The sequence below is a fragment of the Coregonus lavaretus genome (assembly GCF_964263955.1).
Source record: "Coregonus lavaretus genome assembly, chromosome: 18".
In the NCBI taxonomy this organism is placed as follows: domain Eukaryota; kingdom Metazoa; phylum Chordata; class Actinopteri; order Salmoniformes; family Salmonidae; genus Coregonus; species Coregonus lavaretus.
This window is the reverse complement of record NC_140005.1, coordinates 35218436-35245691: the sequence shown is the minus strand read 5'-3', so window position 1 is coordinate 35245691 and position 27256 is coordinate 35218436. Positions and strand designations below refer to the sequence as shown.

Sequence of the window (27256 nt, the reverse complement as noted above, 5' to 3'; positions counted from 1 at the left end):
GACCCTTTACTCGGTACTTTGTTGAAGCACCTTTGGCAGCGATTACAGCCTAGACTCTTCTTGGGTATGACACTACAAGCTTGGCACACCTGTATTTGGGAAGTTTCTCCCATTCTTCTCTGCAGATCCTCTCAACCTCTGTCAGGTTGGACGGGGAGCGTTGCTGCACAGCTATTTTCAGGTCTCAAGAGATGTTTGATCGGGTTCAAGTCCGGGCTCTGGCTGGGCCAGTCAAGGACATTCAGAGACTTGTCCCGAAGCCACTCCTTCTTTGTCTTGGCTGTGTGCTTAGGATTGTTGTCCTGTTGAAAGGTGAACCTTCGCCCCAGTCTGAGGTCCTGAGTGCTCTAGAGCAGGTTTTCCGTTCATCTTTCCCTCGATCTCGAGTAGTCTCCCTGTCCCTGCCGCTGAAAAACATCCTCACAGCGTGATGCTGCCACAACCATGCTTCACCGTAGGGATGCTGCCAGGTTTCCTCCAGACGTGATGCTTGACATTCAGGCCAAAGAGTTCAATCTTGGTTTCATCAGACCAGAGAATCTTGTTTCTCATGGTCTGAGAGTCTTTAGGTGCCTTTTGGCAAATTCCAAGCGGGCTTTCATGTGCCTTTTACAGAGGAGTGGCTTCCGTCTGGCCACTCTACCATAAAGGCCTGATTGGTGGAGTGCTGCAGAGATGGTTGTCCTTCTGGAAGGTTCTCCCATCTCCACAGAGGAACTCTAGAGCTCTGTCATAGTGACCATTGGGTTATTGGTCACCTCCCTGACCAAGGCCCTTCTCCCCCGATTGCTCAGTTTGGCCAGGGTGCCAGCTCTAGGAAGAGTCTTGGTGGTTCCAAACTTCTTCCATTTAAGAATGATGGAGGCCACTGTGTTCTTGGGGACCTTCAATGCTGCAGACATTTTTTGGTACCCTTCCCCAGATCTGTGCCTCGACACAATCCTGTCTCGGAGCTCTACGGACAATTCCTTCTACCTCATGGCTTGGTTTTTGCTCTGACATGCACTGTCAACTGTGGGACATTATTTAGACAGGTATGTGCCTTTCCAAATCATGTCCAATCAATTGAATTTACCACAGATGGATTCCAGTCAAATTGTAGAAACATCTCAAGGATGATCAATGGAAACAGGTTGCACCTGAGCTCAATTTCGAGTCTCATAGCAAAGGGGCTGAATACTTATGTAAATAAGGTATTTCTGTTTTTTATTTGTAATACATTTGCAAACATTTCTAAAAACCTTTTTTCGCTTTGTCATTATGGGGTATTGTGTGTAGATTGATGAGGGGAAAAAAATAATTTAATCAATTTTAGAATAAGGCTGTAACGTAACAAAATGTGGAAAAAGGGAAGAGGTCTGAATACTATCTGAATGCACAGCAGGTGGGGGCAATGTGCTGGCGGGGGCTCATTAGCATATTTTGGGTTATGATATAAAATATGTTGTTTTTGTGCCAACTGTCAGTTGGAATGTTGTACCAGTTTAAGTGGTTTTATCATTGTGTTGATCAAGGTTGAGCAGCTCTTTAGCTCGGTCAGTTGTAAAAGCATGTGATATTCAAGAGCTGCACTGTGAAGAGGTTACTGTCTCGGAGCTCTACGGACAATTCCTTCGACCTCATGGCTTGGTTTTTGCTCTGACATGCACTGTCACCTGTGGGACCTTAGATAGACAAGTATGTGCCTTTCCAAATCATGTCCAATCAATTGAATTTACCGCAGGTGGACTCCAATGAAGTTGTAGAAACATCTCAAGGATGATCAATGGAAACAGGATGCACCTGAGCTCAATTTCGAGTCTCATAGCAAAGGATCAGAATTTTTTTAATGTATTTTTTTGTTGTTGCAAGAATGTCTAAAAACCTGTTCGCTTTGTCATTATGGGGTATCGTGTGTAGATTGAGGATTTTTTTATTTATTAATACATTTTAGGATAAGGCTGTAATGTAACAAAATGTGGAAAAAGGGAAGGGGTCTGAATACTTTCCGAAGGCACTGTGTATCGGTATCAGTAAGTTTTTTTTCCCCCCCCCATAAATTCAGAATCGGACCCCAAAAAACATATTGGTCGGGCTGTTGACATGAGAATTTGTCGTAATGGTTATGTATGTCTTATGAATATGTTATCAAGTCCTTTTATAGGTATCCTTCAAATAAAGTGCTGCTAGCATTTCCTTATGTCATCTGAGATGATAAAAGCAGCATGGTTGTAAATCTGAGGCCAGCTCAGTCAGGGCACATTGTGAGGGAGATTAGTCAGACGCAGTAATCTGAAAAGCATATGACCTGCTTGATTTGCCCCATAAAATCCCATGAGAGGAAGTTAGTGAAGTCTCAAGCAGTTGAGCTGAACTAGTCTGGGATTCTTCTCTTAGAACAGAATGCATGGAACCCAGAGGAGATTCTAACATTCTAACTAGTTAATTTTCATTCATTCACAGGGAGAGCTGCTACTCTGAGAGTGAAGAGGAACTCAGTCTGTCATGGACACACAGCAAGGAACTCAAAGACTCTCTCGTTGATATGTACAAAGGTAAATACAAATGTTCAACTATGTATTCTGGTTATTAAGCTACTGTCACACATGTCAGAGACTGATTTCCCTGTAGTTATTGTAGACTTTTTGTGAGAGTGGACGTGTAGCAGAATGTTCAAGGAGGATAAACCAGGCTAGAAACTTTGCAATTTGTTGTTCTATGAAGATTGAATTGTTCTGTTAAGATAAGGTATAAGACAACCAGAGTGTTTATAGTGAGTCCACTCCATAAGGGAATCAAGAACACATTCTGAAGTGTAGCCTAATAACAGCAGTTCTAAGACCTCAACTCAAACAATGTGCCTTTTTTTATTTCACCACTGAGTTTCAAAGACTTCTGAGAAACAGTCCTTTCCTTTTGACACTAGAGACCAATGTGTGTAAGAATTTTATCTTGTGTGGATGATTTTGGTGTTAAATGTAATTTATTCAAAAGAGTGTGATGGGTTGGAAGGAATTACCAAAAAGCGCTGTTGGAGAAAAATAATATTATAAATGTTAGACCTAAGTCTCTCCTCAAGAGGGCACACTTGCCATTTCAAATCGTTGCTTGAGAACTTTGGTATGAAGGAAAACTGAGCCGGAGGTGGACCATCCTTCTAAAACGAAATACGTGAAGTTAGTCCTTTTTCAAGCCAATTGAAGTGGTCTAAACTGTGGGTGTGACTGATATATGTTTTCTGAACTGGCCTATTACATTTATCGACAAGTCTCTCTTCGAAAAGGAAAAAGTTGCAATGTCCTTGATTTGCTGCTAATCTTCAAAATAAATAGAATGGAAACAGGGAGCCCATAGGCATAGACAGTTTGAACACCATAACAAATATGTTTGCCAAAAACCTTTCATTACAATTTATTTGACTTAAATGAATATTTTCATCCATATTTTCCAAAAGCTTTAGGCCTATTACTCATAAATGTAGATCCTATTAATCCACAGATGTGGTGGTGGTAGTCATCATTTGACAGAGTGTTCATCTGTATGACAGTGTGAAGTGTTTAACGAAGTAGTTTGATTGATAAATGTTGTCCTTTCATAGAGAAACCACGAGTGGTTATCAAGCCTAGGCTTATTGTTGCATGACTGATGGGGACAAAAACGTGTAGTAGATAGTGCAGCAATCAAGAACTGCCCCAAGGTGGGTAGCTTATGCATTTTCCTGTTACAGTAGATGCTAGTACAGCTGAATATTAACATTCCCAACAGTAAGCGCTCTATGTTAAGGTAAGCTGTTTTGACCTAGCGGCGGTTTGTTGTGTTAGTGATATGCAGATGTATCCTGCTCCAGCTCTGCTTGTCCTACCACATCCTAGTGCAGGAGGGTGGAGCCCAACCACTGGAGCAGGATGCAGCGCAACACAAATCCTGATATGAATATAAAGGGCCTCAGAGGAAGGTGTGTCAGCTTGTCTGTGACCGGTACCTTGTCAAAAACTACACCTGGAGGCATCGTAACTCACATGAATGTCAGCTAACTGTCAGCCCTGAGCCCCTGCAGGCACCCCAGCAGACACTGGTGGACATACACAGATAAAGAAAGCATACAAGGATGACAGGCAGATTCGCTCCTAGGTCCCAGCCTCTTGTGTTTCAACCTCTATGAGACATGAAACCGTCGCAGTGTCTCAATCAAGTCTAATCTGTCTTTAGGGGTTCATTTAATCTCTAGTTATTAACCTTTTTCTACAGTGCCTGTGTCTGCGAGCAGCATTGAGCTCTCAGTTCTCAGATCCTACTGGCAGCCGTTCGTCATCACTAGGCCTATAAGAAAATCCCTAATTCTCTTTAAAACAAGAAACACTTTGCTGCGTGGGTCTGTCTGACTCACTTTAATAAGACTGACTCAGGCAGGTGGAAGAATAGGTGGCAAATATCCTATCCTAATGAATATGCTTTGAGGATTATCACGCGTTTCGTTCAGATGATTATGTGTCCATCCATAGTTAAGCAACAGTCAGAAATAATCGGGAGTGGTTCCTACTTGTCAAATAAAGGTTAACTTAACGTGTTCTGCAAATGGAGAGAATTTGCTGTTTAAATTCCGCAATATAAGTAATATGGTTTATCAGAGATCAAAATAATTGTGCCTTTTTTAAGGATAATTAGGGTATGCTGCTTAGGCCTGGCATATTTATTATTTATTATTATTCATGTAAATTGAATTTAATATGTGTTGGCCTTGACCACCAATAAGTGGATGTTCAATATGAAATCATAGCTCTGTCTATGAATTTGAGAGTGGTAACATTTCCCAACGAAGTAGCTAGCTCTGTTCCAAATCAAGTGGCAGGGCTGCCGTTGCACTGGGCTGAAACACATAGCATCCGGAAGACAGCTTTTTGAACTCGGGTCTGGTATGTCAAATTCCTGTGTATCTGTCTGCTGACTGCTTTTTCTTCCCACCAGATAATTCAAAGTGCAGCCTGCCTTCAAGCCCGGGCCAAATAAAAAACGATGTAAAGTTTCCTAGAGAGTTGAATTGGCTCTCCGAACAGGGAGCTTTGTTCTAAGCAGGTGGATCTACCTCTGCCCTAACCCTTACTCCCCCACTCTTAGCATCAGTCTCCCAGGCAGGAAATGTAGTGTTTAGACCCATTGGGTCAGTGATACTAACAGCAGCTGATAGCGGTGTGGAAGAAACAGTTTGGTCTCTAGTCTTCCCCCATCATTCACGACCCTCGGCGATGTTCCTCCAACACCCACCCACCCAGCCTCTCACTGACTCCCCCCTCCACCGGGGCAAGAGGCGCGCTATCGGCAAGTTTGGGCTACCATGTGGGTCTGATTGAAGTCCTGAAATCCTTGGAATTGAGTGTGGTGTGGCCTAACAGGCCGCCCCGCTTCCTAAGTGGGTGGTCTCACTCTGAGCGGTAGGCAGGCACACAGGCACAGGGATTCTCACCCTCTGTCCCTCTTTGTCTCCCTGTGTTGGTTTAGGGAATAGACACAGGGTGGGCACTGTTAAAACGGTGCCTGGGGTGATTATTCTGATCTGGGAGAGACCACAACACATACATAGACTCACTCATGCACACACACACACACACACACACACACACACATTGTTTTTGTACAGGTTTTGGATGTTTTTGTGGTTCACTAAATGAAGCATCTTAATTCTTGAGTTATTCATGTTTTGTTAGCATTTCCCATACAAAATCCCTATGTGTAATATAGCCTTAACCTTCCTTCAAATGAAGCATCTCTGGTGACGATGGATACCCTGTTGTAACTTTAGCCACCTGCCGGGAAGGGAATGGTGTCCAGTCCAATGCCTTGTTAAGGAATTGGAAAGAATTCACCAAGAAAGCGGCCTATTATTTAGTCCTTGCTGGGTCTCTTAATAACATTGCAGCAATGTTGTGCAAATGCTGCATTGCAAGTCCCCCTCAATTGTGGCAACACACCCGATGACAGCCTATGAACCATAGAGCAAAACAAACAGGGCTGGCTTTGCTCAAACGGTCACTGCTGTGGCCCATGCTCAAACATCAAGTGCTAATGAGGACCTCTTGGTTGTGCTGCTGCTGTCAGACCTGGGTTCAAATAGTTTCGGGTTTCTTTCACATACTTTAAGCTGTAGTTGGTTGAGCTTGCCTGGAATACCAGATGGGCTGTGTTTGCACTCTTTGGGACTATTCCATTGGTTCCGTTGTGCCAGGCTAGGTCAATCAAGCAATTTGAAATGAAACCAATACTATTTGAATCCAGGTGTGATTGGTTGGTTGTGCTTATGTGATCAGCCCTCAGCCACATCCACCCCCCAGAGGAGCTCAGCAAAGCACAATGGCGCTGCAAGGCAGTTTTGACGGCTAGGAAAACATTTATTTAATGTCTGAATTAACTTTGAATATTTTCGTAACCTTAACCCCACCTACCTACCTCCCCTTCTCACTATTATTAGCTACAACAACTTATAACAAAGCATCTTAGTCACTGAAACTTTTTTCCTTTGGAAAGAATCCTGGAATGTTTGAGGCTGTTTCACAAATGGCACCCTATTCCCTACATAGGGAATAGGGTGCCATTTTGGCTATGGTAGGGCTCTGGTCAAAAGTAGTGCACTATGTAGAGTATAGGGTGCCATTTAGGATGCAGGCTGGGTGTTGATTCTAGAGCTGGGCCACTTGTCTCCTGCTGGTTGTTCTGAAGGACAGGTCGAAGCCAGAGCATCGCTCATCTTCTACAAAGCGCTTCATTTGGATTCCGTCCTAGCGCATAGCAAAAGTTCCTTTTTAAAAGCATGTTAGTAGAGGGATTTTCTTAACAAAAGAAAGCACCCCAGTATAGAGTCCTCCTTAACACTAAAATAATCATTGCGTGTGTGTGTGTGAATGCGTTCGCGTGTGTGTGTACACATTGTGAATCCTCACATTGAAATGTAGTGCCTAATGGATTATGGGGCTAAAAGCAGATGAAATAAAAGTTGGACAAATGATGTTCATTGAGGGTACTGCTGACTTTGTCCTGCAGTAGTGAGTAATCTAGTGTTACCTAACAGTTGCATAAAGAACTGTTTCAATTGACCCTAACCTGTGGATGTCACACTATTGCACCATGCAGGTATAGAGGGAAAGGTGAAAAGAAGGTAAGGATGGGAAACTGCCTGTCAAAGCTGGCCACGTCATGTGACCCTGAGTTGACTCCTGAAGGCTGGCGGACCCACCCACCTATCCCTCCTCAGTAGTGTCTGTAGAGTGACTAATAACATGTCCGTTCTTGTGACACACACCACTCTTTACTGGTTTCACAAGCCTGTCGGTTACAATGAGGCTTTGTTTGGTGTTGTTACTATGACACAACATAACACCTTTGCACTTAAAACCATATAATTACATATTAGAAGTATTTTGGCTCTCCTGACCCATCCTGAGGTTATTCCCATTGTTTGGCGTCATGTATTCATTATCTTCATGAAAACAACAGGATATCATGCTAGAGACATGTAGTTGATTCCACATTGAGTTTGATGGTCAATTTATAAATTACTTTAAACAAGCATTCTAATACAGAATGTGAAGGAAAAATGACATTTTCCTTTCCAAACAAGAACTAATGTAGCCAAATATGCCAGAACTTATTATTTACTTATGGATAAGCCGAGGTTGGTCTCCTTCTGTGGAAAAATAATTGGAAGATTACAATATTCATCATTTGTATCTATAGGATGCTAAACAAACAACTGAATAACTGGAATAATTTAACATCATGTTGCATAGAACAGTATGCAGTTGATTTGAATGCGTAGTAAGTTCTGATATAACGAGGAGAGGAATACAGAGTGAGTTGGTTACTGCAGCGTTCCTCAACTTCCGGTCCCCCGGAAGGCACCGGCCCCTGGGATGTTGTTGACCGGTCCCTCAGTTGGTTAGCTGACACAGATTTAGTCTGTTCTGAAGTGCTAGTGTTAAGATAAGCAAGGAAGCACCAGGGATGTGTCCCAAATGGCACACTATTCCCCCTAAAGTCCACTACTTTTGACTCAAGCCTTATTGTCCCTAGTCACAAGTGAATATGGTGCCATTTGTAAAGCTAGTTTGTTGTTCTCTGGAATAAAAGAGGTTGAGAAATCCTGGGTAAACATATAAGATCCAAGGGAGTGTGTCTGTCTGCTCAGTGCTGATGAGTAGTTAGCCCTCTGGTTGATGCTTGATAGATCCAGTCATTATTCAGGCTTTACATTCCCAATAAAGCCTCTGCTAAACCGAAAGCATTGAATATATAATTCCATGTGATCACTGTAATTCAAATAAGCACATTGGATGATGTGAGTGACAATAATTAGAAATCTGATTATCTGCACTGTATTTGCACTCTTGGTAGCTTAGCTGATCAGAAAGATTTGTCGTCCAACAGTATTAAGAATTAAAACAAGTCCTTTATAGTGACTAAGGCCATGCACACTGTGAGGGGTTTGTGTTATCATGTACTTTTAGCCAAGTTTGATTCACTGTGTAAACGGTGTGTTAGAATAAATGGTATTAGACAGCATTACAAACAGAATTGACATTGATTCAAATGCAACCGCTTTTGAATTTGACCTCAGACATCAATCTTGGCTTTTTGGTCACTGGTTGTCAGATCTTCTGAAGAGCTTACAATAGATTTTTAGAGTACTGGTAAGCGGTGACTATTTTCACTATTACACAAATAGATTTGATAAGAAACTGTAACTATACCAATACAGTACCAGTCAAAAGTTTGAACACACCTACTCATTCCAGGGTTTTTCTTTATTTTTACTATTTTCTACATTGTAGAAGAATAGTGAAGACATCAAAACTATGAAATAACACATATGGAGTCATGTAGTAACCCAAAAGGTGCTCAACAAGTCAAAATATATTTTATATTTGACATTCATCAAAGTAGCCACCCTTTGCCTGGATGACAGCTTTGCACACTCTTGGCATTCTCTCAACCAGCTTCATAAGGTAGTCACCTGGAATGCATTTCAATTAACAGGTGTGACTTGTTAAAAGTTAATGCGTTTGAGCCAATCAGTTGTGTTGTGACAAGGTAGGGGTGGTATACAGAAGATAGCCCTATTTGGTAGAAGACCAAGTCCATATTATGGCAAGAACAGCTCAAATAAGCAAAGAGAAACGACAGTCCATCATTACTTTAAGACATGAAGGTCAGTCAATCCGGAAAATGTCAAGAACTTTGAAAGTTTCTTCAAGTGCAGTTGCAAAAACCATAAAGCGCTATGATGAAACTGGCTCTCATGAAGACCGCCACAGGAAAGGAAGCCCCAGAGTTACCTCTGCTGCAGAGGATAAGTTCATTAGAGTTACCAGCCTCAGAAATTGCAGCCCAAATAAATGCTTCACAGAGTTCAAGTAACAGACGCATCTCAACATCAACTGTTCAGAGGAGACTTCGTGAATCAGGCCTTCATGGTTGAATTGCTGCAAAGAAACCACTATTACAGGACACCAATAATAAGAAGAGACTTGCTTGGGCCAAGAAACACGAGCAATGGACATTAGACCGGTGGAAATCTGTCCATTGGTCTGATGAGTCCAAATTTGAGCTTTTTGGTTCCAACCGCCGTGTCTTTGTGAGACGCAGAGTAGGTGAAAAGATGATCTCCGCATGTGTGGTTCCCACCGTGAAGCATGGAGGAGGAGGTATGATGGTGTGGGGGTGCTTTGCTGGTGACACTGTTGGTGATTTATTTAGAATTCAACGCACACTTAACCAGCATGGCTACCACAGCATTCTGCAGCGATACGCCATCCCATCTGGTTTGCGCTTAGAGGGACTAACATTTGTTTTTCAACAGGACAATGACCCAAAACAGATCTCCAGGCTGTGTAAGGGCTATTTGACCAAGGAGAGGGATGGAGTGCTGCATCAGATGACCTGGCCTCCACAATCACCCTGACCTCAACCCAATTGAGATGGTTTGGGATGAGTTGGTCCGCAGAGTGAAGGAAAAGCAGCCAACAAGTGCTCAGCATATGTGGGAACTCCTTCAAGACTGTTGGAAATCTGTTAATTGAAATGCTTTCCAGGTGACTACCTCATGAAGCTGGTTGAGAGAATGCCAAGTGTGTGCAAAGCTGTCATCAAGGCAAAGGGTGGCTACTTTGAAGAATCTCAAATATAAAATATATTTTGATTTGTTCAACGCTTCTTTGGTTACTACATGATTCCATATGTGTTATTTCATAGTTTTGATGTCTTCACTATTATTTACAATGTAGAAAATAGTAAAAATAAAGAAAAACCCTTGAATGAGTAGGTGTGTCCAAACTTTTGACTGGTACTTAAGATAGCCATAGTTTACTTTTCAAGTTACCATCACTAAAATCCGGTAACCCTTTCCTAGGCCTACATACTGAGGCAATGCATCATTTTCCATAAAGCGCTTGTGAAAACGAGTTGACTATATTTCCTAGTCACTTTATGTGCAGAGGCATTGGGATCACCTTTATGTTTTCAAGCAGGAATATGATCATTGTATCCTGATTTAACAATAGAAGTAATGCAGTAAGTACAATCAGACCGAGCGATGCCTTTTTCTCTCCTGAGTGTGAGATAAGATATTCAGGAGATGATCTAGCAGTCTGCAGGAGGGTTTCGTGCTCTAAGCTATTCACTCTGCACAGCTGTCACACCTACAAGGGATTGGGAAGGGTGGGATTGCTTCCTTGGCTCTCCCCAAGCCTCCTGGCTCCCGGCTTTTTCTCGCCAAAAATTAGCTGGATCTTTGTGAAAATGAGGCACTCATCCCGGCTGATTCTGCAGGTCATTCCTCCGGGCCCCCCCTTAATGCTCGGGGATCAGAGCTTCCCGTCCTGTTGACAGACTGCCACCCAGAATGGATCCATCCAGCAGAGGATCTGCAGTGGTGCGGCTTTCACCATGCTTTCCCCAATTCCCCAGGGCTCAATTCAATTATCACTATCACTGAGGCTGAGCCTCCGACAGATAGAGATCTCGTGATCCAATTCCTTCCTCTCAGGGCTCCCAGTCTACCATCAGAGAGGCACTAAGCCCAGGTATAGGCCTAATCAGGGTGTAGGCGCACACATTCACACACCATAATTAGTGAGGTGGTTTAATAGGGCAGCTCTACTGGATGGATGTAAACTATTTGACCGAAAGTTTTACTTTCCAATAGTCTTTCACTTTGACGTAGCAGCATAAGTTTGAGGGGGAAAAGTTCTGCAAGAGTGATGAGAAGCAGGCTCATCATACATTCTTATTAGAGGTGACCTCTCTCTGCCTGCGCCATGGTAGTGGCGTTGTCTGAGGTTTAACTATGTCAACTTAGCAAATCTTTAGGAAACAGATATGCATTGCCTTCTGAACGGTGGCGTCACTTGTACACAGCGCTAGTACCTCAAATGAAGTTATGCTGTCTGACGTAAGACAATGATGAATATGTCAATCTGTCATTCGTTCTGCAATCATGAGTTCTCTTAGAAGTTGTAGCCACACATCTATCTAGCTTAGAACGTAGTTATGTTTAAATGTAAATCACTTGAAAGTGAACAAATTTGCCCTTCAAACAAATGTAACTAGCTATGTCACTGTTTCAGGCAGGACGCTGGGCGGCTGTCACCTAGAGTGGCTGGGAAATGACCTCAACAGAAAGCTCAGCATCACTCGTCGTGGTCGGCCATTGTGTGTTCCCTCGTTGATCGCCTCTCACACCTCCTGCTCGCTCTATGCCCTTTCATTTATCTTGTGGCAATGGTTAATATTACACACATGTCAATATTTGTCGCTTCAGAGGTCCTCAAGTAGAGCGTTTATTTCCCCACCTGTCTATTAAGCATTTTGTCAGTTTTGACGGTGGATGAAATATGAAACGGAAAGGTGCAAAGTTCAGTTACTGCATAAAGGCTGAAATGTGCCCTGGCTGGCTCTGTGCTTCATTGTTCATACATTTAATGTAATGGAATTCCACCTTGTACTCGCCTCTCTTTAAAAGCCCTTTACAAATGACCTGTTTGCTTTTTAGCCCCATGCCCAAAGATGTAGCACTGCCATGTAGACCTATGGAAGAACCCTTTGTGGAAGTGTTGAGTGAAATGTTGTTGAAAGTTTGAGAAAAGATCTTTGTCATCATTTGGATGAATATCTTAAAGTATTGACTTAAAGCCCAGAAATGTGCGTAACTTTGTTGTTATAAAAAGGTTCTCATTTGATTTGCACATTAGGCTTATGTCTCCTGATAGTTTCAGAAATAATCGGTTGGCTTTCACTTATTTGTATGGTAAACATAAAACTAGTGATTCCATACCAGTTTATTCAAATGAGAAATTGTTAGTTTTTCTAGTATTTTTAGCATTAATAATACATGTTATAACTATGTTACCACACTGTTATTGCAATAGTCAAATCAATAAACTTCATAAATGAAAGTGTAATAAAACAATTCCATATGCCATAGATGGGACTTTTGTGGAGCAAAATAGGAACAATGTATCCAAATCTTTTGATCCCAGGGAAGTGAAGTCCATCACCTGCCTTCGAACAGGCAGCCCATGACAATCAACTGTCTCAGCAGGTGCCCTCTCTGGGTGTTAGTGTTCCATCCCGTATAAGATGTCTGTTTACCTAACCACCTACTACATTCTCCATCCATCTGCATTTTACTGGACGAAAAACCATAAGCACGCCGCTGCACAATTAAACCCGCTTTAAGTTCCTCTCCAGATTAATGTCTGTATCAAAATTCATAAAGAATAGTGGGAAGATGTGAGGCCTGAGCTGGAGGATTCACAGGGATTTTGTATGAAGCCCATTTAATCAGGATAACACTGTTATTAATATTCATCAAGTCAGCTGGAATACAAATGACTGTGGAATCTGGAAACTTTTGCCGCGGAAAATGTATTAAATGTAGCTTAAAAAATTAATGGAATTTTGTTTATATTAGGGGGTGAGTGGGGGGGGAATACAAAACCCGGTATTGGTTGACTGAGATTGGGTTTAGATATTTCTTTTTGAAGAATTCCATCTTTGACAGACTTCAAAGGCTTTTTCAATGAATGCAATGCATGAATGGTCATTTAAAAGGATTTAAAGACATTACGCTGCAATAATTGTACATGAATAATAAGTAGCCCACAGAGGCAATTAGCTCTAAGTCTACAAGGCAAGAATATGAAGATCACAGAAAGACAGGAAAGGACAAAGGAAATGAGAACTTAGAAATGCTGGATAAAGCGGGTTTCATCATTTAAAGGCTATTGTCATTGATTTGAGTTTTCATATAATTGTATTACTTTTAAACCAGCACTCTTTCACAATTGTTTCCATTGCTGCATCCATCTGCTTGTCTCTTGAAAGTCACTTAATTGAAACACTAGTATATGAATTCTAATTTGAGTTAGTGTTCTCTTTAAGCATCCAATTATGTTCTGTTGACCATACCAGGCTCTTGTAACATGATTGATCAACATGCATACTATTTATGAAAAAAAGAAAAGGGCCCAACCTTGCTTGTGGGAAATGATGACCTTGACAAAGAATGACCACAATATAACGGCCAATCACAATTCATGGATTTACTATGGTGACTATAGGGTGATTATTGGATTGATTGGTTCACATTTATTCGTTGATAGGCAGGTCTTTCTATCTCCCACATAACCTCCTCCAAATGCAACATTAAGCTTTAAAAGAGCAACTCCCAGACTCTCATGTCGTGGTGCCAAATTTCTATGAAAGGATATAAATAAAGCCTCTTTTTGGGGGCGGAATGGATTATTGGATCATATTTCATTAAGGCTTTGTTTGGTGATTCACTGTGTGGAAACCCACGTCAATCAATGATTCAAGTTTGTATTTTGTCGAGCTGCGCCCTTTGCCGTTCCAATCCCATCTCGGTTCCTTCCTTTACCCCCCAAACCAAAATGATGAGAACATCAAAAGGTCAGGTTTGTATGCTCTGTTTTTCTGCTTCTCCTTTATCAAAGCTACTTTCTCATGTTCATGTTAAAGGATTACCAATCTCCTGGGCCATACCTACCACTGCTACCAGCCCTACCAGCTCAAAAGTCCCTCTCCTTCTACCAAATCCTCCCCCAAAAGACTAGCTTTTGCCCAGAGTCTATCACTGGGATTAATGGAGCCCTGTGGTTTCTCCCACAAAAAGCCAGTTGTCCGTTCACGCCTCACCGTGTCAGAGCTGAATAGCGTGTGAGCAGTGTGTGAGCAGTGTGTGCTGGCTTACAACGCAGGGATAACGTTCCACTGGCATCTGCCCTAGAGGTCACCCACCCGCCAAGCACCCAACCTCCCAAGAGCTTTCTCTTTTTCCCTCTCTTCCTTCTCGTTCACTCAATCTCTGTTTCTCCCTCCTCTCCTGGGTCCATCTCTAGGTCTCCTTCTTCACCTAAACTCTCAGTGGTTGTGGACCCACTAACTCCTATACCTTTTTAATAATTCTAACAGCTGAAATTAGCATAGTTTATATCTGTCTTTCATCAACCGTAGCCCTCTTCTAGAAACATAGTTTGTGCCATCCGTATACCCAAAAGAGAAGGACCGAGACACTTCCCCTTTCAATAGTCCTTTCTGGAGATTCTAAAGTGATTTGTATATCTATCAATATCTATATGGTTCATACAATAGAAACCACTGTGTGTCTCTGAGGTTGCCCCCACCTTGCTAACCCAGCTGCCATGCTGCATCTGGAAGGGTTATGTTAAAGTCACTTGCTGCATTCAGTGTGTATTCTAATTGTCTTTTGTCTTAGCCCCTTCACCACTAGATGGTAGCCCTCTCCTACAGTACACACACACACACACACACACACACACACACACACACACACACACACACACTGCCTAAGAGCAACAGGCTCCCTTCCTGCTCCCTCCTCCAGACAGTGAATGTCAATGGTTCCCTTAATTGCTTCCAGTCAGTGTATTTGTTGCTTGCTTATGAATTAACTTGCAGTTATTGGAACCAATTGAACAGCCATCATTTAATTACACCTGAGTAGAGGCTGAACTTTAATTGGTGGGGCTTCCTAACGAGTAAGGAGGATCTGATATGGGGCTTGAGCAGTATTAAACGCCTGTTTACTTTCCTGATAGCTAAAAGCATTAAATGATATCTGCGTGACGGGATTATGATTTGTTAATTGCTGGCATACATTAGTGCCTTGATAAACTGTTAGTTAGAGCGATGGTACGCAGTGGCGAGATAGGGGGATCGATGATGAGATGACTTAAATAAAGCACCATTTCACTCTGCAAATTAAAGGTGTCGGTCTTGTTTTTCTGTACTCAGGGAGGTTATTAAAGATCCTCTCTGCAGCAGAGGTACCTCTGAGATCATATTGACAGGCTATAATTAATACTAACCTTTCCTCTAGGCTAACGTACTGTAAAGTGCCTACTTCGGTGCCTCCAACGAAATGCATTTTTCCTTAGAAATGATTAAATTAATTATATCCATTTCTGTATTATTTTCAGCTAATCCTAAAGTCAATGAGGAGCTGAAACAAAGACTGCCCTCCCCAGTAAGGCACCAAAGCTCAGAGACCAAGCTGCCACAACTTGGGTAAAGATACCGTCGTATTATTCTCCTCTGTTCATACGTACTTACATTGTTTGGGTATGGCTTTTCACCCACGTGACAATAAAACAATGAGTTGTAATATTACGGTATGTTTATCAGTGTTACTGTGATTACTCACTGTAATAATGACTTCTTCTTTGTCGAGTTGTGTATTCTAAATCCTAAGCGAATGTTAGCTACAACGGCTAAAAATAAAAGCACAGTCTTCTAGTTTGTTCATCCTCAGTTGAATGCGAAAACTAAATTGGATATGAATACAATTAGCTACTGTATGTGGAGTGTGTGCACTGTACACTATCAATTTGTTAGGTACCTTTGTTCACATATTGTAGATTGTGTTAACATGATTTTCATTGCACCATTGTCTTAAAGACCATTTTATTTCTCTCAATAACATATTTTTTTCAACCCTCTTTCAGACTCAATGCTGTTTGTAAATGTCCACAAAAAGAGTAAAAATAGACATACCACATCCTGTAAAATTACGCTATGAGACCTTTTCCAGTTAAAAGATGGTTGAAAAGTTAAGAGTTGCTTGCCGTAGCTTACAGGCTTAGCACTGGGCAGGTCATGCTGCTGTGACAGTGTCGACAGTGATGAGCTCTCTTTTTCTTGACCCACTACTCACCTGTCAAGTCCCTGGTTGCATCTCAAATGGCACCCTATTCCCTATTTAGTGCACTACTTTTGACCAAAGCCCTTTGGGGCTAGGGCACCATTTGGGACGCTACCCCTGTTAGCTATAGCAGTGGCCCACCTGAACATCTGAGCTCAGGCCATGCTCAGCTATAAATTCTACCATACCCATGCATGCACTGTAATATTAATGGATATTAGCAGTAGATTCAAAATTATTTGGAATTCATTTGAGTACATTTTGAATTCTTTCATTTGAATTCTTCAACCAAGTTTCTTTAGAATTTCTCTTTTGTTCCTTCAGTTTTTATTTTGCTTTATTTCAGAAGTACTGACTTGGGAGCCATTTTGGGCACAACATCAAATCAACTTGTACTAGAGGTGCTTGACAAAGACTGGCCACAAGGTATCTGACCTTTTTTTTTATTTTTTATTCTTCTTCTTCCAGTCTTCCTATCTGTCAAGACACAAAATACAACATTTTGTAAATGGAGATCTTTCTTCAGTGCTTGAGTACTGGGCTGGCTGTATGTATCTGTGTTGTAGTAGCACATGATAGGCATATGTTGTCCACTGGCACTTCAGTATTTGGAAGCTTGTGCAAATGACTGCTGATTTCAGAGGCCGGGTCTTCCTGCCTGTTTACCCGCTTGCTTTAGTGTAAAACCTGTTCCATGCGATACATAAACATTTATTTACAAGTGTAAATCACCTCCAGCCATGGTGTCACTCTGCCATCAAATAACCGTTACCTAGACCGTCCGCAGTCAAATGGCACTGCCACTATTTAGATAAACTGGTTGGATTGACAATGAGAGATAAACAGAGTATTTACCCATTGATTTATATGTACACTAGATGACTGATGGGGGTGCTGTTTTGAAGCCACCGTGCCTCCATCTTGGCACTCCTCCACCATTGTAAAAAATATTTTGGAAGCTATTGAAATGCATTTATTAATGTCTACATTTGTTTTTGCCACGTTTATTCTATTACAGACACCTTAATGCATACTTTAAATGATATTATGTGAGCTAAAGATACAAATGTAAAATATATTACTTAGTTACATTTTTTGAAAGTAATAATTTTAAAATAGTTAAATAAATGTAATTTTGTCCTTGAAACATTTAATTTAAATACTGTAGAATGCCATTAATTCATATGGAGGACTGCTACTTCTGGGGAGTGCCAATATGGCCGACCGGTGGCTTCAAAGCCTCTCATTGGCCAATACATAGCATCAGCAATCCAGGGTTTATATACATCATTGGTATTTACCCACCCTTCACCAAACACTCCTGATATGTAAATGTATTCAGCTCCTCTGCTCAAATATACATTTGGGCTGTAGTTAAAACACTTAAAGTCCTGCTAGCCAAACAGCTATTAATGACACGGCCTGTGCGGTTATTAGAAGATGACATTTGACGGCAAGCAGGGGGGTGTTTTGCTGTGATATCAGGAGTGAGCCGGAAAGGAACTCCAAAAGGAGACGTTTTTGCAAGCAAAGGCTGCTGGCCCTACTCATCATGTCTCTTCTTGACTTTTACACTATTTACCACATAAAACGTCACATCTGTCCTTGCAACCCCAGTCTTTGAGTTGAATTTTCTCAGGCTTGAAAGGAGAATCTCCCTCAGTTTTTCCCTATAGGAAACAGCCAACAGGCCAAACACTGTCAGATTAAACAACACCGGCTCTCACCATTGGGAAATGCCACTTTAAACAGACGCTCATACTTTGTGGAGGCAGTTGTCTTTGTGGGGACACGCCACAGCCAGATAAAAAAATAAAAATAAAGAAGTAACCCAGGTTTAGGAACAATGTGTCCCATATTTTCAGTTGCGACAAAGGGGGTTATATAAGCGCGTTTGGTGTTATTCATGGTTGAATTTACTGTTTGCATTGGTGAGTCTTAAAGAGAATACTAATATCTGTTTGCAACAATCCAGAGAGGACGACCCTGACAACAAAGCTACGAGGAGGAGGCAGACCTCCCTGATCTCGACTTCAAAACCTGACCTTTCGCAAAATAATTGTCACCGCTAAGCTGGAGCTACTTTTGGACATAGTGGGGCAATGCTGCTCATGAGCTTGTCCATCACAACGCATGTATTAGCACAAACAACAGACTGCTGCTTAAAATAATCGAATATGTTTGATGCAACGTTTGATGCTCATTAAACCAGCTCTTGTTTGAATTAGACCACATTTGAATTGCATTGATGCTGAAGCGATTAATCTGTTTTATTCCTTCATATATATTTCATAATTGTAAAGAGGTGGCATTTTTCATGCAACACTTGAACCAAGAGGTCAAGTTGTAACTTGGAAGGCAATCATACTTTAAAGTAGTGATGGGAAGTTCGGATCTTTTCGACTCGTTCAGTCAGAAGAACGAATCTTTCGACTCATTTCGTTCATTTGAGTCAGTCATGCCCAGAGCACGCAAGACCCCCTACCGGCGAACGATGAACTGAAAACTCGAAATAGTCATGATTTTACAAGCCTCTTGTTCACATGTCGTTCACCATAAGGGGCTTATTGGAGCTGTCATTTGTGACTGAGATTTGTAACAACATGCTTTAAACAATGTACATTTGTTGATTGCTAAGCATGCAAATAAGATTGTCTTGGTACATTTGAAACAGGTCTAGTTGTGGCCGCAACCGAATTGGATTGTGAACGACTCTTGGCGGAATGCATTGCTTAACTGCAGTGAGGGTGATAAGCAGTGCAATGTCGTTTGCGAACTGCAGGCCCCCAACGATTCGTTCTCGAGTTCGACGTTGTTGAGCAGAGGCTGTGTATGTTATGGTTCTACAAAGCTGTGTCCATCATAACATTCAAGAATCAATTAATTGCATTCACTCTTGCACCATGCCCGATCAATTATCAGTTCTAAAAATTTATTTTTCTTCTCTATGCTCATGATCTATTTTCCTGCGCGCATTTGACAGACACTTGGTGGTCGGAGAACGTCTCTGAAGCCACTAAGCAGGAGGAGTCGTTCAAAAAGAACAAATCGTTCGCTAACTGCACATCATTACTTTAAAGAGGTTTCTTTGACATTATGCAAAGCTGACAATCATAAATTGACCTTTTTGAATATGATTTTCTTTAAAGCATTTTAGCTTATTTTCTATCAGGCTTGGGCATTAGAATTTGACTTGAAAGCATGGATCGTTACTTTAGTCATTTAGCAGACACTCTTATCCAGAGCGATTTACAGGAGTAATTAGGGTTAAGTCCCTTGCTCAAGGGCACCTCGGCAGATTTGTCACCTAGTCGGCTCAGGGATAGGGAATGCTCTAACCGCTAGGCTAGCTGCCACCCTTTCGCTCCCTCTTCTCTCTCTCTCTCTCTCTTCTCCCTCTTTCTCTCTCTCTCTGGCTCAGCTCTCAACAGAAACATTTACAGAGCACCATGTAGTTCCCTGCCAGCACCAGTCACCCATCCTCTCTGCATTCCCATGTTTCCTCAAGAAGCCCCCCCACCCCTCCCCAAAATTATAGAAAATAGCCCATTCCACCAGCTCATAATTCACTGGGTCTTTAAGTGGAACAATATTGTCATGGTTGGTGTTGAGGATGCACTTAGATTTTTTTATTTCTATTCACACGCCACTAATGTCCGTTTATTTTCTTACCACATTTTACCGTATTTTGCACAGTGATCGATGTGTAACCATTTTCCCACAACTTGCAAAGGATATTGAACAAAACATTTACCAAACATTTCTTGTGTTTTTAGCATTTGTTCCCTATTAAGCTTAATGCATTCTAACTGTAATCTCGGTAACTTTAGTCCCTCAGTATTTAAGATCCGTAGAGGAAGAGAGTCGGACATCCAGATCTCCATCACCCCAGGCTCACCACAGGAGATCTCCCTCACCCCAGGCCCACCACAGGAGATCTCCCTCACCCCAGGCCCACCACAGGGCTCCAGACGCAGGCAGGAGGATGGAGGAGGAGAGGGCCTCCAGCCGGAGCCCATTCACCCAGGACGGCTACAGGTCAAAGGGTCACATCCAGGGGTCGAACAGCAGTCCTCCAGTCTACAGAAGACACATCATCCCTCCTGACTCCAGCCAAGCTCTCCAATCAAGGTGAGCTGTCTTAGAGCCCAATCGTAACTAAAGCTTAACTCAGAAGTACGTCAATCATATTTTGGTGTCAATAGGTGATTTTCGCAAAAAAAAGTTACATGCACAGATCCCATAAAAACTTGAACCAGAAACACATACATGTACCTGTGGAAGAGTATCTGTACCCACTATAGCACTTGGCAATATTGCCACATAAATATGATGTAATAAAGCATCACTCCAGTCATTTTAATGTAGCCTCTTTGTGGCCTTGTGTGTGTGTGTGTGGTCTGTCTGGTAACAAGAAGTGTTTCTGAGGGACCTAAACCTAGGTATGCCCACCACTGTATTTTTGTCCTTTGTCAAAATATTAAATTAATAGCTGTTTTTGAGTGCCCTGAACCTGTATTTCTACAACAAAAGATGTGATACTGTATATTTGTCCTCTTGTAAAGATATTCAATCAAAGGTCACATGATTTGGCATCTGATCTGAAGGTGTAGATAGATGGATGGATGGATGGATGGATGGATGGATGGATGGATGGATGGATGGATAGATAGATGGATAGATAGATAGATGGATAGATAGATAGATAGATAGATAGATAGATAGATAGATAGATAGATAGATAGATAGGCTATAATGTGAGGCATTGCTGCGGGGAATCATATTCCTCACTACAAGAGGGAAGTAGGCTACATGGCAATACACTGCCGTAATACCTTAATATTACCTTAAAGGTCAACTGGATGATTTGCCTAATATAACAGAGTAAATAGACACTGTAATATGCCTGCAGAGTGCATCCCTTGCGTATTTGATAATTGCGTCTGTTTTGTAGGAGACAAGGCTATAACTAATTTGTGTTGCCGTTCGCTCTCAAGTTGTAATATTGTTGCTCTCTCTCTCTCTAATCAAAATATTTTTCTCTCATAATGCAGTATGCAAGAGGACCAAGGAAACACTCAAGTTAGCAGCAGTTCCTTTGACTCCAAAAAGCAAAGCCTCGTCCTGGACAAAGAGAAGAATATTGCCTTCCTGCTGAAGGAGCTGGATTCACTCAGAGATCTCAATAAGAAGGTAGGTAGAAATGTTAAAGGAATCTTGCCCAGCTAGATACAGGTCCTAGCTAAAATACAGGGCATTTGTGGTTCCTGATTTCTTTCACTGTTTGCAATATAGGCTATGTTTTTGACTGTGAGCAATATCTGTTTGTGAATCAAATGTCCTTTGTCTTAAGTTGTTCTCTTCCTATTCTTTAAATAGATTCTTGTATTGTGTCTGTCACAACTGCCAACTATTGAGTGTCCACCTCTCTTGTCTGTCCACAAACGTTACCCGCCACCGTGTCCACGTCCAAAGCATATGACTAGCTGGTTATGCTGTCCTGTCCTGTTCCTGTGTTTGGTCTGGAGCATGCCCAGTAGTGTCCCTCTGTGCACAGGCTGTCCCCTTGCAACTGAGCGCCTGTTAGAGCGGCTGTAGCCACAGAGAGGCCCTCTGAAACAGCTATAATTGATGCCTCTGGTTTGCAAGTAGCTGTGACTCCTGACAGAAAGTCAGGAACAGTTCCCAAGAGTCTGTTTTTGCTGGCAGGGCCGTGAGAGCCGACTCCGAGGACTCAACTGAGGCATGTTTTCAAAGTGCGGGGGGGAAAAACACCAACTCGGAGCAAAATATTTAAGACAGGAGGTTAAATCTATCACTAGGTCTTGTAAAATATCACTCCCCGACAAGATTTATAGGAGTTCAATAGCAGTGCTTCTCTTTTATTGGCGTCTGAAATAATGTGATGTAGAGGCTCCATTGTATAATTTGTTACAGAATGCCTGAGTGATCATATATATATATATATATATATATATATATATATATATATATATATATATATATATATATATATATATATATATATATTCTGTTTGTTAAATGGATGGTTGTCACCACCCTGGAAACTACAACAGTTATTTAGTATGTCGTCAAACTGCAGGATGGAGTCAGGTGTCTATCTAGTGTTTTGCATGAGGTTTTTGCTACTGTCTGTGAGTGAAGCAACTTAGCGAATATGTCTGGACACGTACTTACGGGCTCTGCAGCTCAGTATTGGTTGGGGTCAATTCCATTTTCAAGTCATTAATCCAATTCATGAATGCAAAAATTGTCATAGAAAGTGACAGGACATTTTTCTGATTTTTCAATTCAATGACCCTGCCAACTTTGAAGTCTGTCTGTTTCTGTGCCCTCCGGCAGCTCCAGGACAAGTTGGCCATGAGGGAGAAGGAGTTAGAGAGCAGGCTGGTGGACGCTGAGCTGATGGAGACTCAACTGGATGCCCAGGCCTGTGAGAAGGCTGGAGGTACAGTATGGAGGGGAGAGAGGACAAACCCTGGGCCTGTGAGAAGGCTGGAGGTACAGTATGGAGGGGAGAGAGGACAAACCCTGGGCCTGTGAGAAGGCTGGAGGTACAGTATGGAGGGGAGAGAGGACAAACCCTGGGCCTGTGAGAAGGCTGGAGGTACAGTATGGAGGGGAGAGAGGACAAACCCTGGGCCTGTGAGAAGGCTGGAGGTACAGTATGGAGGGGAGAGAGGACAAACCCTGGGCCTGTGAGAAGGCTGGAGGTACAGTATGGAGGGGAGAGAGGACAAACCCTGGGCCTGTGAGAAGGCTGGAGGTACAGTATGGAGGGGAGAGAGGACAAACCCTGGGCCTGTGAGAAGGCTGGAGGTACAGTATGGAGGGGAGAGAGGACAAACCCTGGGCCTGTGAGAAGGCTGGAGGTACAGTATGGAGGGGAGAGAGGACAAACCCTGGGCCTGTGAGAAGGCTGGAGGTACAGTATGGAGGGGAGAGAGGACAAACCCTGGGACTGTGAGAAGGCTGGAGGTACAGTATGGAGGGGAGAGAGGACAAACCCTGGGACTGTGAGAAGGCTGGAGGTAGGATGGGTCAGACAGTACAGTACAGACAGTACAATACAGTGAGGATAATAACATTTCAAATAAAGCCTATTATCTGACCAGTTATAATTTTTCTGTGCTATAATGTAAAGTGATACCACATAGGATTTTCAAGATGGTCTAAAGGCAAGCAATGTCTACAAGATGAAGCTAGAATGTAGATATCCTCAGACATTTTATCCCTGATGAACTTTGGTATAAAAAAACAGAGATGTCAAGTGTGGCAAACAATTATCAATTTGTTTTACATGCAACTTGAGTATCAAAACGAATAGTAACTTACTGATCGTATTTGTTAATGTAATTTAACCGCTCCCAACCTTCACTGAACAAATATTTGAATTTAGCTGAGCAAATCACTTATTTTCTTTACTATAGCTTTTCTTTTTAGGTGAGAGCCCTCTCAACCCATCTAATAATTAAAGAAAATACAGTATATCGAGCTGCACAATTAGCAGCTCCAATTGTACGTTTAATAAATTTAAAGTGCGTGTCGTGTAGCCTATTTGCCGTCCTCGTATGAATATGATTTGCATGGCTCAGGGAGGCGATGTTTAATGAGCAAATTCCAGCTAAAATGCTATATTGATTTTCTTACTGAACTTTGTAATGGCTTACAGCGAGGCTCACTGTTTATCATTAAGCCATCTCTGAGAGAGTAGAGGAATTAGCTGTTGATGGATCTCAGGGGCTCTTTCGTAGTGGGATTAACAAAGGGATCTGAAGACAGTGGTAATCCCAAAATCTGCTGGTTTTAAGGCAGCCGGCATACAGTGCAGGAATTTCGGATCCCGGGTCAGGTGTAAGCTGAAGGGAAATCTCTCCCTGCCAGGCTACAGAGTCTGTATCAATAAGAAAAGTTTTCCCTCCATGAGTGGGACAGACAGAATTACATAAAAGTAATCATAAAAGCACTCATGGATGGACTATTTTTCTTTTTGTCTAACTCAGTATGTGGTCATCATAACTCAAACTCAATTTGGCAACACATTAGACAAATAATTTCACAGCTCACTCTCACTAAAACATGTCCAGTTTTCAGACATTAGAAGAACACAATGTTTTTGGCTCGAAAAGGTTTGTTCAACCTTGTTTATCAAATCCAATGTCTTGAGTTAGGGTTAAGGACCGGCCAATCTCTTAACCATTGTGAGATGATGAGTACTTGCTAATGTTGTGACAAAATGTACACCAACTGCCTGTCTCTGAGGTACAGTATCACGGTGTCTTTATTGCTTGGGGCAACTATATGTCCAACCTCTGTGGAGACCTGCACCAGTTCACTTCCCCACCAAATGAGTTTGACTGGAGTTAATACCAGTGCCACAGTGTTTCAGTGGCAATAACCTCCTTCCACAGGGAGCTTATCATTGTTATTGAGCAGTAAATGATGGTCAGAAACTAAGAACAATGCTTCCTCTCTCTTTATATCTATCTCTCTTTCTCTTTCCCTCTCTCTCTTTTACAATTTCTTTATTTTTTCTATTTCCATTAATATTCCTGTCTCTTTCTCTCTGTCCCCTCTCTCTCTCTCTCTCTCTTTCTCTGTCTCTCTGTCTCTCTCCTTCAGCCCTAGTGGAGGAGATCTACCAGGCTCAGAAGGATAGGGACCAGGCAGTGATGGCCCGGCTTCGTCTGGCAAACGAGGAGAGGGACGAGGCCCTGCTCAGGGCCAAGCACCTGCAGCAGGCGGTGGCTGAGTATGTGCTAAAGCACCGCAACACACCACAACATAGTAAACAACAACACACCACAACATAGTAAACAACAACACACCACAACATAGTGAACAACAACACACCACAACATAGTGAACAACAACACACCACAACATAGTAAACAACAACACACCACAACATAGTGAACAACAACACACCACAACATAGTAAACAACAACACACCACAACATAGTAAACAACAACACACCACAACATAGTAAACAACAACACATCACAACATAGTAAACAACAACACACCACAACATAGTGAACAACAACACACCACAACATAGTGAACAACAACACACCACAACATAGTAAACAACAACACACCACAACATAGTAAACAACAACACACCACAACATAGTAAACAACAACACACCACAGAGCAGGGTTGGGGTCCATTCCATGACAATTCAGGATATAAACTGAAATTCAATTTCCAAGTTTCCTAATTTTCTCAACCCTGGCACATAGACCCATTCTGCTTAACTAACTCACCTCTCCCTCATCTTCTCTGTCGGAATCCAATTTAATTCAGTCAATTCAGAGTGTAACTTACATTTCAAGGAACATTTGAATTTTGATTTCCTGAAATGAATCAATGGGAAATGGTGTTGTTGACCCCCAACCCTACCACACAGGGCCACTCTGATCAGCTAAGACACCTGTCTCCCTCCCTCCTCTGTCCTTCACAACACCAGCAGTACAGAGAGAAGTTGGGAAATAAATTGGAGAAGGCGGTCAATGAGATAATAGTGAAAAGCATTCGATTTTCTCTCTCTCTCTCTCTCTCTCTCTCTCTCTCTCTCTCTCTCTCTCTCTCTGTCTCTCTCTCTCTCTCTCTCTCTCTCTCTCTCTCTCTCTCTCTCTCTCTCTCTCTCTCTCTCTCTCTCTCTCTCTCTCTCTCTCTCTCTCTCTCTCTCTCTCTCTCTCTCTCTCTGTCTCTCTTCTCTCTCTCTCTCTCTCTCTCTCTCTCTCTCTCTCTCTCTCTCTCTCTCTCTCTCTCTCTGCCTCTCTCTCTGCCTCTCTCTCTGCTAAACTCTTTGTTATTTCCTCACTCCCCCATTTTCTTCTTCTTCCTATGGAAGTGGGGACGGAGGATTTACTGACCGCTATAATGGGTCAGTTTGTTTACTTGCCGTTGCTTAGACGAACTCCGCGTTGTGCTTCAGGCTGGTCGACAAGGTGAATGAATGGAATGGGGAGGGGGGATGCAATATCGACTGTTTGGAAATATATCGGAGGGGTGTGACATTTCATAAGAGTCCCCTCGCCCTCCGTGCGAGGTTGTCAGTCAAGAGTTGCACTGTATAGGAAATCAATCAAGTCCTTCAGACCAGCAGATCTTTACCAGCCTGTCTGAAGAGGGCTAATTAATGTGATATTTTTTTTGTTTAGGTGGTTGTTCGTCTGTACTTAGGTAGCAGGACCTTTCCAATTAAAGCTGCATTGTCCACTAGGAAAGGGTGTAGGCAGGCAGGCATTATTAGCTGGTGCAGTTTAGAAGTAATTACATTTCTACTTAAGGGAATATATAACTTTCTGTCGGAAGCAAATCTATATTTCAATAAGCCTTGGTATGCTGGTTGGTGTGAGACCCACTTGAAAAAAATTATTGGGATTTGCACAAAACCCATTGTTGTTGTTTAAAAAAATATCCAATGCATTGTTTACTATAAAACAGTTGTCAAACACATTTTTATCTCCTAACACATTTATTTGATATTGCCTTTTATTTGAATTATTTAAATGATTTAAATTGGCTGGACTTGGTTGGCATGAAGCACATTCAGTTAGCCTAATATTATGCCAAATAGCCTGGCAATCTAATTAGAAAAACATCCCATTTCATCTCTTCATGCTTTTCAGCGGCGTCTCCCAGCCTTCCTCTTAGAAAGAAAAGGTAATTGATAGCCAAGCACAATCCCATTATAGCTGGAATATGGAAAAGCATGTTCTAAACCTTTATATTCCCTGGCAGGTCAGTGGCAGGCCCAGTATGATTGAGTATGTACCTTTATAATGGGAGGTGATCCATATAATGCCTTTGTAAATGAGCTGAATAATTTTTGTTTTTTTCCCAGAGAGGAGAGGACCGACTGATTGGCTTGCTGGGGGAAATCACATTGGCACTTTAAAGGTGCAATCAGCATTCTGTTCTCAGCAAGCGTTCTCCCCGCCACTGTTTCAGTGAAAAGCCGAGGGATGGGGCTGGTTAAATTTTACCACTATCAAATTCCTATGGGCCCTTTTC

General features: G+C 42.0%; 1 protein-coding gene across 3 annotated transcripts in view; it reads left to right on the top strand.

Moving 5' to 3' along the window:
* The window catches only part of mipol1 (mirror-image polydactyly 1), a 67193-nt gene that overhangs the window by 9650 nt on the left and 30287 nt on the right, over positions 1–27256 (top strand). The window contains exons 2-8 of one of the 3 annotated variants that reach the window (XM_084182285.1): positions 2443–2534; positions 15486–15573; positions 16554–16633; positions 20038–20338; positions 21262–21400; positions 22571–22676; positions 24851–24980. In XM_084182285.1, coding sequence (XP_084038411.1) covers positions 2525–2534; positions 15486–15573; positions 16554–16633; positions 20038–20338; positions 21262–21400; positions 22571–22676; positions 24851–24980 — 854 coding nt within the window. In that variant the 5' untranslated portion in view covers positions 2443–2524. Of the gene's footprint in view, positions 1–2442; positions 2535–15485; positions 15574–16553; positions 16634–20037; positions 20339–21261; positions 21401–22570; positions 22677–24850; positions 24981–27256 lie in introns of those variants that run through there. The other 2 variants (XM_084182286.1, XM_084182287.1) reach the window with 2 other exon arrangements.